This window comes from Oncorhynchus keta, chromosome 3 (genome assembly GCF_023373465.1).
Source record: "Oncorhynchus keta strain PuntledgeMale-10-30-2019 chromosome 3, Oket_V2, whole genome shotgun sequence".
In the NCBI taxonomy this organism is placed as follows: domain Eukaryota; kingdom Metazoa; phylum Chordata; class Actinopteri; order Salmoniformes; family Salmonidae; genus Oncorhynchus; species Oncorhynchus keta.
This window is the reverse complement of record NC_068423.1, coordinates 20,186,838-20,200,367: the sequence shown is the minus strand read 5'-3', so window position 1 is coordinate 20,200,367 and position 13,530 is coordinate 20,186,838. Positions and strand designations below refer to the sequence as shown.

The following is a 13,530-nucleotide window of genomic DNA, read 5'->3' as shown; positions in this document are numbered from 1 at the left end:
GTAAACAAATCAAATGAACAGCGCTGATTGTATGTCTGTTCTCTCCTTCATGAAGAAGCAAGGTGCTGCTGGCCTAACATCCTGTATGTATGCATATTTGTTCACGTAAAAATGGCATTATATTTACTTTGTCCGGTTTAAGTAGTGATCTACGAGAGGAGGCAATGTGCCCGCTGGCACTGAACACTCTGATGGCACGCTGGTTGCTGGGATGCACATAAGCTTCCTGGCAACCCTGGCAAGGTGAGGCAGCTCTGATGCAGGGCCCCTCCACCACACCAGTGGATCCTCTTCTGCTGGAATGGGAGGCAGAGACAGGTAGATCTTGATCTCTTCTTTCACTCTTATCTTCTGGGGTGGTCGGAATCTGATCAACAAGGCAGCAGAGAGGTGATCTTCCTCAACAACCCAGCCAGGCCTTTCCCCTCCGATGCCGCTGTGGGGGTGTTGGTGGTGGAGGTGTTGCTGGTGCTTTGTGGTTCTTCCCTGACTTGTGCAGCTGTCAGCTTCAAGGCCTCCTGGACACAGCTGTCAGTGTCAACTTTGGCAGCCTCAGGCTCATCTACAAAGCTCGTTTTTGAAGCGGGGGTCAATGAAACAAGCCATGTGCATGACTCTCTTTGCATCTGTTGTTAAGGTCTTCCCTCATCTCCTTGGTCAGGGATGGCTCCATATCCTTTTCATCTCCCTGGTCAGGGATGGCTCCATATCCTTTTCATCTCCCTGGTCAGGGATGGCTCCATATCCTTTTCATCTCCCTGGTCAGGGATGGCTCCATATCCTTTTCATCTCCCTGGTCAGGGATGGCTCCATATCCTTTTCATCTCCCTGGTCAGGGATGGCTCCATATCCTTTTCATCTCCCTGGTCAGGGATGGCTCCGTATCATCTCCTTGGTCAGGGATGGCTCCATATCCTTTTCATCTCCTTGGTCAGGGATGGCTCCGTATCCTTTTCATCTCCCTGGTCAGGGATGGCTCCGTATCCTTTTCATCTCCCTGGTCAGGGATGGCTCCGTATCATCTCCTTGGTCAGGGATGGCTCCGTATCCTTTTCATCTCCCTGGTCAGGGATGGCTCTGTATCATCTCCTTGGTCAGGGATGGCTCCGTATCCTTTTCATCTCCCTGGTCAGGGATGGCTCCGTATCCTTTTCATCTCCCTGGTCAGGGATGGCTCCATATCCTTTTCATCTCCTTGGTCAGGGATGGCTCCGTATCATCTCCTTGGTCAGGGATGGCTCCATATCCTTTTCATCTCCCTGGTCAGGGATGGCTCCATATCCTTTTCATCTCCCTGGTCAGGGATGGCTCCTTATCCTTTTCCTCTCCCTGGTCAGGGATGGCTCCATATCCTTTTCATCTCCCTGGTCAGGGATGGCTCCATATCCTTTTCATCTCCTTGGTCAGGGATGGCTCCATATCCTTTTCATCTCCTTGGTCAGGGATGGCTCCATATCCTTTTCCTCTCCCTGGTCAGGGATGGCTCCATATCCTTTTCATCTCCTTGGTCAGGGTTGGCTCCATATCCTTTTCCACCAGAACATCACAGGTGATGTGGTCCAGGACAGGCTTGATGGCTGACAGTGTCACTCATGTCTCTGAGGCAAGTGCATCTGTAAACTGTCTCAGAGGTTCAAGTAGCTGGCACAGTTGCTCCATGACACTAATGTAGGCATCCTTGGGCATCAGATGCCATGTTCCTCTTTCTCCAGCCAGTGTCGCACAGACCGGCTGCTGTTGGCTGAGGAAACGCTCAAGCATCTTGTGTGTAGATCCCCATTGGGTTACCACATCATGGATCAGAGCTTTCTGTGGTATGTTTCTCCTTCTCTTCCAGCTCCGTGAGAAGCCTTGGACCAGATGACGCAGGCCTTGACTGCTGTGTCAACTCTCTGAATTGTCAGAGTCTTTGAGATGGCCAGGTTCAAATGATGGCCAAAGCACCCAAACCACAGATCTGGGAACTCTTCAAAAGCCTTGATCATGTTTGTTGCGTGGTCTGTGGTAACGCAGACCAGGTCTTTCTTGTTGATCCCCCCCAGTCTTCCAGCATATTCTCAAAAACTCTCTGATGATGTGAGCCGAGTGATCTTCTGGGAAGAACTGTGTTCCCAGGCAGTTTGATTCCTGTTCCAGTCTGGGGTGAGGTAATGGATAGTGAAGCTGATGTAGGGTCGAACCACCCCCCTGATTTCACTGGTCCAGAGGTCAGTAGTTGCAGCAAACCATGTGCCTTGTGCCAAACTTTTTCCAACATCAGTTTTAACCTGGTTGTACAGGTTTGGGATTTAAGTCATGGAAAATAATGTTTGTGACGACACTTTGTAGTGAGGCACGGCAACCTTCATCAGCCACAGAAAGCCAGGCCTCTCAACAATGTGAAATGGCATCATGTCCTTTGCAATGTAATATGAAAGGGCTGCAGTGAGGTCTTGTGTATTTTTTGACGTGGGTGCATAAGCAGCCTGCCTTTTAAATGCTTGCTGGAGTGTCTGTGTCACAGCTGTAGATGAGGATGGACCAGTAGCATCACTGGGTTTGCCTGCTGCACGCCCATCTCTGTAAACAAGGGAATAGCAAATGTATTATTATTATTATTATTATTATTACATTATAATTATTATTATTCACACACACACACAGTCTATCTTCTGTGTTGCATTTGAGCATGTGCAATGACCCCATGCACAATTTACATAAATACAAATGAGTCTTAAGACAGTGATAGTAATTGCAATGAGCCCAACAATTGACATAAATACAGGAGTTTTGTATAGGAGTTTTATATAGGAGTCTTGTATAGGAGTCTGGTAGAGGAGTATGGTAGAGGAGTCTTGTATAGGAGTCTGGTAGAGGAGTCTGGTAGAGGAGTCTGGTAGAGGAGTCTGGTAGAGGAATCTATAGTGTTTCTCCTGTTGAAACACTTTTACAACCAAGTTGACGACTGCCTGATTTTAAATGAAGAAAATGTGTTGGTTGGGTGACTAAACTACAGAACCTTGTTATCGTGTTTAATGGACAAATAGTCTGCAGACACATGACGCATACAGCAGCAGAACAAGGTGTCGTGTTCACACAAAACAAAACCCACGTTGCTGCGCCTGCGTCGGACTGTTGCAGACTTTGGTTGATGCTGGACAGAGTTTTTCAAACCGTGGTAATCAAACACAGTTTTAATGATGGGTGCGTAATACCGTGGTTTATCGTGAAACCGACTAAACGTTTCATCCCTGGTAGACATTTTGACCTTCATGAGGGGGATTATTCAATGAAATGGCTACACTGTAAAACCAAGTGTTTAGGATCTGAACACATAACTAAACGCTCTTCTGTAACACGTTTTAAACACCTCAAGGCATTTAGAATGCCAGTGAAACTGCATCACAGTGTTTACATTGTAAACACCAGAACGTGTTTAATCCTTGTAACACGTTTTAAACACATGAACACATTTATTCAGCACAAGACGTTCAGGTTTTAAACGCTAAACACTGGGTGTGAAGCACTAATTTCCTATTTCCCAGCATGCCTTTCGAGGGAATGTAAGAGATACCCACTAATGACTGTGCTTGTTAGTGACAGAGACATGGTTCTTGTGTTCAATTACATCTATTCTTGAAGCCTTCACTAAGTGATTGCTTAAGTGAATGTGTTTGAATTCAAACTAAACCCTTTATGACCTCATATTATACATTTCATAAGGCCTTTAGTTATGGCCTCGTTATCCTTGACATTTTGGTCTGAAAATAATGGGCCACATCAGACCTGTAATTAACAGTACGCTGGTTTGTGAAGGGATTAGTAATTCCTATCAGAATCCAGCCAGAGGGAAGATATCCAAGAATTTGAATATTTCATCACAAACAAGAAAAAAATCAACCTGAAACAATGGACGCTGGGAAATATGATAATGAGCCCACTACCGCGTCTGTTTCACTCTGAGAGACTTCAAGGAAAGGAACTCTACACAGTCGAGTAACAAGAGCACTCGACGATTTGAAAAGAATGATTGAATCAAATGTCCCGTTCAGTTATAGGTAGGTAAGGTGACAGACATTCTTAACACTGATCTGAATAAAAGGCATACATTTGTTTTAGGACCACAGGACAGTAGGAAAGTAAACGCTATTGTTTCAAATCTGAACACTTAGGAGATATAGGTGTTCTCCTGGTTGGAACCCGACAGGAAAAAGATGACTGTATCACGTTTAATCTAGCCACAATGGCAAATCTAAATACCTAATGGTTGAGTTTTAAACACTGACATTTAGTTTATGGGTGTGTCACATGTTTCTGGTCTTACCGTGTCATTACAGAACTGAAGCCAATGTGGACAGTCTTCTGGGAAACGTAAACATGTTCTATGGATGAAGGAAGATGCTCACATACACACTCAAACACAAATACACACACACACCGTAATATTATTGTGTTCTATGTGTATCAGGAAGAGCTGAACAGAGGGAAACCTAACTGGGAACACCTAAGTGAGGAACTTCATGTTCTCATCACAGTGGAAGACTCACACAACAGAGCTCAGATCAAACTACAAAGAGCTACCGCAGAGGTCAAGAAACTGCTCGTACCAGCTGTGAGTACCAAGAGTTTCATGATATAATTGTCTGTCTGTGTGTGTGTGTGTGTGTGTGTCTGTGTGTGTGTGTGTCTCTGTGTGTGTGTGTGTCTCTGTGTGTGTGTGTGTCTGTGTGTGTTGGGGAGTTGGGTAATTCGCCAGGCAGCATGTATAAAGGCGTAACCATGGTAATGCATGTGAAATTAGGGGATGAATGGAGAGACTGTTCACACTTTCTCTTCACTCTATCACTCCTTTCACTCCTCACACTTAATGAATTCCCTCTTCCTCTCTCTCTCTCTCTCTCTCTCTCTCTCTCTCTCTCTCTCTCTCTCTATTTTCTCACATCAACTCTTTCCATGTGTCCTCAACATTTCTCCCATTCTCTTAGCCTCCTACCATCTCCCCACACCTCACACAATGCTAACAATGTTGCTCTACTGAAATTCAACTTTGAATAGAGTAGTTATGAACCCTCAAACGAACTCTCAGATCACACTGCATTGATTTACAGTAATATAACTAATGCCCCCTGTGAACTTATTCTGTCCCGCCCCTGTCTCTTAAATTGTCCAATCAGGGTGCAGTATCAACACCAGAGAGGTTATAATGACACATGTTAAAGGTCCATTGCAGACGTTTTTATCTCAATATCAAATTATTTCTGGGTAACAATTAAGTACCTTAATGTGATTGTTTTAAAATTGGAATTGTAAAACATTTACAAAAATAGCTTCTTAGGAAAAAGCCATTTCTCCAACAAGAGTTTTGCAGGGGAAACTTAAAACTAACTGTTGGCTGAGAGGTTTTTCGGTTTATTAACTAATTTACTGCATGGAAGGTCATGGAAGATCATGGAAGGCCAAAACTCCATCCCACCAAAACAGGGTGACATTTCAGGTGGTCTTTTCAAGCAGCTCTTACACTAAAAATGCATTATCAGAATTTTCACAATTTAACAGTATTATTCCAACCTCATAGTGTGGAAATAAATATAAAACACAGGAAAATCACATTGTTGGCCTTTAACTTTAACGCAGAAAATCAGAGTGTGTGGGTAGGGGTTAATGATACAGTTGAAGTCGGAGGTTTACATACACTTAGGTTGGAGTCATTAAAACTCGTTTTTCAACCACTCCACAAATTTCTTTTAACAAACTATAGTTTTGCATGTCGGTTAGGACATCTACTTTGTGCATGACACACAAGTCATTTTTCCAACAGTTGTTTACAGACAGATTATTTCACTTATAATTCACTGTATCACAATTTCAGTGGGTCAGAAGTTTACATACACTAAGTTGACTGTGCCTTTAAACAACTTGGAAAATTCCAGAAAATTATGTCATTGACATCATTTAAGTCAATTGGAGGTGTACTTGTGGATGTATTTCAAGGCCTACCTTCAAACTCAGTGCCTCTTTGCTTGACATCATGGAAAAATCCAAAGATATCAGTCAAGACCTCAGCAAAAAAATTGTAGACCTCCACAAGTCCAGTTCATCCTTAGGAGCAATTTCCAAACGCCTGAAGGTACCACATTCACCTGTACAAACAATAGTACGCAAGTATAAACACCGTGGGACCACGCAGCCGTCATACCGCTCAGGAAGGAGACGCGTTCTGTCTCCTATAGATGAACGTACTTTGGTGCGAAAAGTGCAAATCAATCCCAGAACAACAGCAAAGGACCATGTGAAGATGCTGGAGGAAACAGGTACCAAAGTATCTATATCCACAGTAAAATTAGTCCTATATCGACATAACCTGGAAGGCCGCTCAGGAAGGAAGAAGCCACTGCTCCAAAACCGCCATAAAGAAGCCAGACTACAGTTTGCAACTGCACATGGGGACAAAGATCGTACTTTTTGGAGAAATGTCCTCTGGTCTGATGAAACAAAAATAGAACTGTTTGGCCATAATGACCATCGTTATGTTTGGAGGAAAAAGGGGGAGGCTTGCAAGCCGAAGAACACCATCCCAACCTTGAAGCACGGGGGTGGCAGCATCATGTTGTGGGGGTGCTTTGCTGCAGGAGGGACTGGTGCACTTCACAAAATAGATGGCATCATGATGGAGGAAAATTATGTGGATATATTGAAGCAACATTTCAAGACATCAGTCAGGAAGTTAAAGCTTGGTGGCAAATGGGTCTTCCAAATGGACAATGACCCCAAGCATACTTCCAAAGTTGTGGCAAAATGGCTTAAGGACAACAAGATCAAGGTATTGGAGTGGCCATCACAAAGCCCTGACCTCAATCCCATCAAACATTTGTGGGCAGAACTGAAAAAGCGTGTGTGAGCGAGGAGGCCTAAAAACCTGACTCAGTTACACCAGCATGGGCCAAAATACAAAATTCACCCAACTTATTGTGGGAAGCTTATGGAAGGCTCCCCGAAACGTTTGACTCAAGTTAAACAATTTAAAGACAATGCTACTAAATACTAATTGAGTGTATGTAAACTTCTGACCCACTGGGAATGTGATGAAAGAAATACAAGCTGAAATAAATCATTCTCTCTACTGCTATTCTGACATTTCACATTCTTAAAATAAAGTGGTGATCCTAACTGACATAAGACAGGGAATTTCTACGAGGATTAAATGTCAGGAATTGAAAAACTGAGTTTAAATGTATTTGGCTGAGGTGTATGTAAACTTCTGACTTCAACTGTATCTGTTAGTTTAACCTGACCTATCTGTACATCCCTCACAACCTGTTGGCCAGAGGGAAGCACAATCCAACCTTCAACCAACTGTGTGTGTGTGTCTGTCTGTGTGTGTCTGTGTGTGTGTGTGTGTGTGTGTGTGTGTGTGTGTGTGTGTGTGTGTGTGTGTGTGTGTGGTGTGTGTGTGTGTGTGTGTGTGTGTGTGTCTGTGTCTGTGTGTGTGTGTGTGTGTGTGTGTGTGTGTGTGTGTGTGTGTCTGTGTCTGTGTCTGTGTCTGTCTGTGTCTGTGTCTGTGTCTGTGTCTGTGTCTGTGTCTGTGTGTGTGTGTGTCTGTCTGTCTGTCTGTCTGTCTGTCTGTCTGTCTGTCTGTCTGTCTGTCTGTCTGTCTGTCTGTCTGTCTGTCTGTCTGTCTGTCTGTCTGTCTGTCTGTCTGTCTGTCTGTCTGTGTCTGTGTCTGTGTGTGTGTCTGTGTGTGTGTCTGTGTGTGTGTCTGTGTCTGTGTGTGTGTGTAGGCTGATGGAGAGGACAGTCTAAAAAAGATGCAGCTAATGGAGCTCGCCATTCTAAACGGAACCTACAGAGACGCCAACATCAAGCAACGTAAGGATGACATCATCATGAAGCGCCTGTCCTGAAACTGACTTTTTGAGGGAGGTGTTTTTTCATCTAGTAATGGATTGTCTATTTGTTATTTCTCTCGGTCTCTCTCTCTCTCTCTCTCTATGTTTCTGTGGGTGTGTGTCTGTGGGTGTGTCTGTGTGTGTGTGGGTGCATGATGTGTGTAGCCACTATGGCCTTCTCCCTAGCCTCCTCTCAGCAGCCTCGGCTCATCTCCAGCCCCTCCCCTGTCATGCAGCAGGCTATGCGGAGCCCCGCCCCTGGTCAACAGCCCAACCTCATGCCTCACCTGATTCGTCAGATCCAGAGTCAGCAGGCCCTCATGCAAGGAGCCAATCAGCACGCAGCACTGATGCAGCAATCACCTGAATCAGGAGGGTTCTTCTACGCTCCCTACGAATATTCCCCCTACACCCTAACCCCATCTATACTAGAATACCCCATGGACACTACTGGTGTACTAGGTAAGCACAGATACACTGATACACTGATACAGACAGACAATTATATCATGAAACTCTTGGTACTCACAGCTGGTACGAGCAGTTTCTTGACCTCTGCGGTAGCTCTTTGTAGTTTGATCTGAGCTCTGTTGTGTGAGTCTTCCACTGTGATGAGAACATGAAGTTCCTCACTTAGGTGTTCCCAGATAGGTTTCCCTCTGTTCAGCACACACACACACACACACACACACACACACACACACACACACACACACACACACACACACACACACACACACACACACACACACACACACACACAGATCAAGTTGATTTGGGCATGAAGGTTGTGTTGTTGTGTTGTGACCTGGTTCTATTTCTCTCTCTGTCTCCAGGTATGGCTTTCCAAACCAAAGGCTGAGAGATGAACTCTCTCCTACACATGGACCTCACACACACACACACACACACACACACACACACACACACACACACACACACACACACACACACACACACACACACACACACATACACACACACACACACACACACACACACACACACACACACACACACACACACACACACACACACACACACACACAGGACAGGCTTATCTGAAATGGGCCTCTTGTCTTCTTAATGATTCTGTCACTGTTTGATGATGTCACTGTTTGATGGTGTCACTGTTAACCTCCTGTGTTTTGGTGATGTGGTTGCGCGGTGAGCAGGAGCGATGACGGCTCAGGTGCAACGCCACAATATGAGAGCCCATCCTTACCAAAGAGTAGTGAACACCGACAGAGGTCAGTTAGATCACCAGACTGTGTGAGTGGGAATACGCATTCGTGAGTGGTTTTGATTGTGTTTGCTCGACAGTGTGTGTGTGTCCGTCAGTTGACCTATGTGTGCCGCCTGCTAAGAGAGGAATGAGACCAGAATGTGAGAGGAAAGTCAAACAGTGGGGCTGTGTGTAAATGTCTAACAACAGTCTGTTGTCCCCTGCTTTTAGAATGGACCTTTCCTCCATCTGACTGTGACCTTGTGATTCTCAGAGTTCTGAGAGCTCTCTTTACATACTATGTTTCTCACTCTCTTTCTCACTGTCTCTCCTCTCTACTCTTTCTCTCCTCTCCCCTCTCCCCTCTCTCTCTGTCCTTCTCTCTCTGTCCTTCTCTCTCTGTCCTCTCCTCTCTCCCCTCTCCTATATATATACACACACACACAGTTCAAGACGGAAGTTTACATACACCATAGCCAAATAGATTTAAACTCAGTTTTTCACAATTCCTGACATTTAATCCTAGACAAAAATCCCTGTCTTAGGTCAGTTAGGATCACCACTTTATTTTAAGAATGTGAAATGTCAGAATAATAGTAGAGAGAATGATTTATTTCAGCTTTTATTTCTTTCATCACATTCCCTGTTTACATACACTCAATTAGTATTTAGTAACATTGCCTTTACATTGCTTTACTTGGGTGAATTTTAACCCATTCCTCCTGACAGAGCTGAAGTAACTGAGTCAGGTTTTTAGGCCTCCTTGCTTGCACATGCTTTTTCAGTTCTGCCCACAAATGTTCTATAGTATTGAGGTCAGGGCTTTGTGAGGGCCACTCCAATACCTTGACTTTGTTTGTCCTTAAGCCATTTTGCCACAACTTTGGAAATATGCTTGGGGTCATTGTCCATTTGGAAGACGCATTTGCGACCAAGCTTTAACTTCCTGACTGATGTCTTGAGATGTTGCTTCAATATATCCACATAATTTTCCTCCATCATGATGCCATCTATTTTGTGAAGTGCACCAGTCCCTTCTGCAGCAAAGCACCCCCACAACATGATGTTGCCACCCCAGTGCTTCACGGTTGGGATGATATTCTTTGGCTTGCAAGCCTCCCCCTTTTTCCTCCAAATATAACGATGGTCATTATGGCCAAACAGTTCTATTTTTGTTTCATCAGACCAGAGGACATTTCTCCAAAAAGTACGATCTTTGTCCCCATGTGCAGTTGCAAACCGAAAGTCTGGCTTTTTTATGGTGGTTTTGGAGCAGTGGCTTCTTCCTTGCTGACTGGCCTTTCAGGGTATGTAGATAAAGGACTCGTTTTACTGTGGATATAAATACTTTGGTACCTGTTTCCTCCAGCATCTTCACAAGGTCCTTTGCTGTTGTTCTGGGATTGATTTGCACTTTTTCGCACCAAAGTACGTTCATCTCTAGGAGACAGAACGCGTCTTCTTCCTCCTTCCTACTATTCTTTTGTACAGATGAACGTGGTACCTTCAGGCGTTTGGAAATGGCTCCCAAGGATGAATCAGACTTGAGGAGGTCTACAATTTTATTTGCTGAGGTCTTGGCTGATTTCTTTTGGTTTTCCCAAGCAAATAGGCACTGAGTTTGAAGGTAGGCCTCCAATGTACACCTCCAATTGACTCAAATTATGTCAATTAGCCTATCAGAAGCTTCTAAAGCGATGACATAATTTTCTGGAATTTTCCAAGCTGTTAATAGGCACAGTTAACTTAGTGTATGTAAAATTCGGACCCACTGGAATTGTGATACACTGTGATATAAGTGAAATAATCTGTCTGTAAACAATTGTTGGAAAAATGACTTGTTTCATGCACAAAGTAGATGTCCTAACCGACTTGCCAAAACTATAGTTTGTTAACAAGAAATGTGTGAAGTGGTTGAAAAACAAGTTTTAATGACTCTAACCTAAGTGTATGTAAACTTGCAACTTCAACTGTATATACATACATACATACATACAGAACCAGTCAAAAGTTTGGACACACCTACTCATTCAAGGGTTTTTCTTTATTTGTACTATTTTCTACATTGTAGAATAATAGTGAAGACATTAGAACTATGAAATAACACAAATGGAATCATGTAGTTAGAAAAAATTGTTAAACAAATAAAAATATATTTGAGATTTCTCAAAATAGACACCCTTTGCCTTGATGACAGCTTTGCACACTCTTGGCATTCTCTCAACCTGCTTCATGAGGAATGCTTTTCCAACAGTCTTGAAGGAGTTCCCACATATGCTGAGTACTTGTTGGCTGCTTTTCCCTCACTCTGTCCAACTCATACCAATCCATCTCAGTTGGGTTAGGACCATCACTCTTCTTCTTGGTCAAATAACCCTTACACAGAATGGAGGTGTTTTCTGGGTCATTGTCCTGTTGAAAAACAAATGATAGTCCCACTAAGCTCAAACCAGATGGGATGGGTAATGCTGTGGTAGCCATACTGGTTAAGTGTGCATTGAATTCTAAATAAATAACAGACAGTGTCACCAGCAAAGCACCATCACACCACCTCCTCCTCCATGCTTCATGGTGGGAACCACACATGCAGAGATCATCCATTCACTTACTCTGCATCTCACAAAGACAGTTGGAACCAAAAATCTTACATTTGGATTCATCAGACCAAAGGACAGATTTCCACCAGCTAATGTACATTGCTCGTGTTTTGTGGCTCAAGCAAGTCTCTTCTTCTTATTGGTGTCCTTTAGTAGTGGTTTCTTTGCAGAAATTTGACCGCGGAGGCCTGATTCACGCAGTCTCCTCTGAACAGTTGAGGTTGGGATGTGTCTATTACTTGAACTCTGTGAAGCATTTATTTGGGCTGCAATCTGAAGTGCAGTTAACTCTAATGAACGTATCCTTTGCAGCAGAGGTAACTCTGGGTCTTCCTTTCCTTTGGCGGTCCTCATAAGAGCCAGTTTCATCATAGCTCTGGATGATTTTGGCTACTGCACTTGAGGAAACGTTCAAAGTTCTTGAAATGTTCCAGATTGACTGACCTTCATGTCTTAAAGTCATGATGGACTGTCATTTCTCTTTGCTTATGGACTTGGTCTTGGTCTTGGTCAAACGCATTAAGAAGGAAAGAAATTCCACAAATGTACTTTTAACAAGGCACACCTGTTAATTTAAATGCATTCCAGGTGACTACCTCATGAAGCTGGTTGAGAGAATGCCAAGAGTGTGCAAAGCTGTCATCAAGGCAAATGGTGGCTACTTTGAAGAATCTCAAATATAACATATATTTTAATTTGTTGAACACTTTTTTAGCTACTACATGATTCCATATGTGTTATTTCAAAGTTTTGATGTCTTCACTATTATTACGCAATGTAGAAAATAGTACAAATAAAGAAAAACCCTTGAATGAGAAGGTGTGTCCCTTGCTTTCTCTCTCTCTCTCTCTCTCTGTCTCTCTCTCTCTCTTTCTTTCCTGGTTATTTCACTACTGTTCAACCTTAGAGACAAGTAGTCATCTCTTTTTATATTGTCTTAAATTACACCATTCCTTTCATTTGATGTTGTCTTTTATTTATTGATGTGGTTTTATAATAATTGTTTTGTGGATCTCATGGATCAGAGACATACAGTACTTGAAGCTGAAACAGCCACCTCATAGCCGTACTCCATATGATCCTATACTGTGTAGTATATGACCCTATATTTCAAAACGACTACTGAAATCTCTATTAGGAGATTTCCGTAGTGTGTGTGTGTAAAGTAAGCAATACTGGACCTTCGGGGTAGGGATGGGTTTACATGAGAGAGAATTTAGATAGACATTCTGTTGTCATCTCATTGTGCGTAGCCTGTTCTTTTTTAGATAATTGTCGTTTTTGCTCATGTGCTTTCCAAAAATAAATGGATGTTTTCTATAGAGTTTAGACTGTAGACTTGAAGCTCTAATTCATATTTATGAAGCAAACGGTTCAAGGGTTGTTTCGGGTATGACTTTGTGTGTTAAAGTGATGTTGGTGTATTCTTGGTGTCACTTTGGCAACAGTAGGACTTGCCTTGCTGTGTGTCAGCTATAGTTCAACTGGTGTACATAGAGAACCAAAGATGGAGATTTAAAAAAAAAAAAAATCATCTGAAAACCAATGTAAATTATTATAATTAGAAAATATCTGTTCAAAATATCTGTTATTAATTCCTTCTAAAAAACCACATCTCTTAGCATGTCTTGGCTCTCTGTTAACTGCAGGCCTCGTTTCTTCTCTAATGCTTAACAGCAGTCTGGAAATCATCGCCAGAACATTTTTAATCAATTAATTGGTCATCATTGCATTTGGTCTTTTCTGTGAAGACACCATAACGTTATACCGTGACTACTGCTAACCACTGCTTAGATGTCTGTGACACTGTCACACCCTCACAGGAAACCATACCCTCTGCTCT

General features: G+C 43.0%; 1 protein-coding gene across 5 annotated transcripts in view; it reads left to right on the top strand.

The window, feature by feature from the left end:
- Positions 1 to 13,530, top strand: part of LOC118368597 (protein quaking-B-like) — a 40,464-nt gene that overhangs the window by 21,889 nt on the left and 5,045 nt on the right. For 2 of the 5 annotated variants that reach the window (XR_008089384.1, XM_052492620.1), the window contains exons 4-7: positions 4,448 to 4,591; positions 7,758 to 7,845; positions 8,031 to 8,327; positions 9,041 to 9,115. Coding sequence is in view for 3 of the 5 variants with exons in the window: in XM_052492620.1 (XP_052348580.1) it covers positions 4,448 to 4,591; positions 7,758 to 7,845; positions 8,031 to 8,327; positions 9,041 to 9,115 (604 nt within the window). In the remaining 2 variants the exon portion in view is untranslated. Of the gene's footprint in view, positions 1 to 4,447; positions 4,592 to 7,757; positions 7,846 to 8,030; positions 8,328 to 8,701; positions 13,017 to 13,530 lie in introns of those variants that run through there. The other 3 variants (XR_008089388.1, XM_052492619.1, XM_052492623.1) reach the window with 3 other exon arrangements.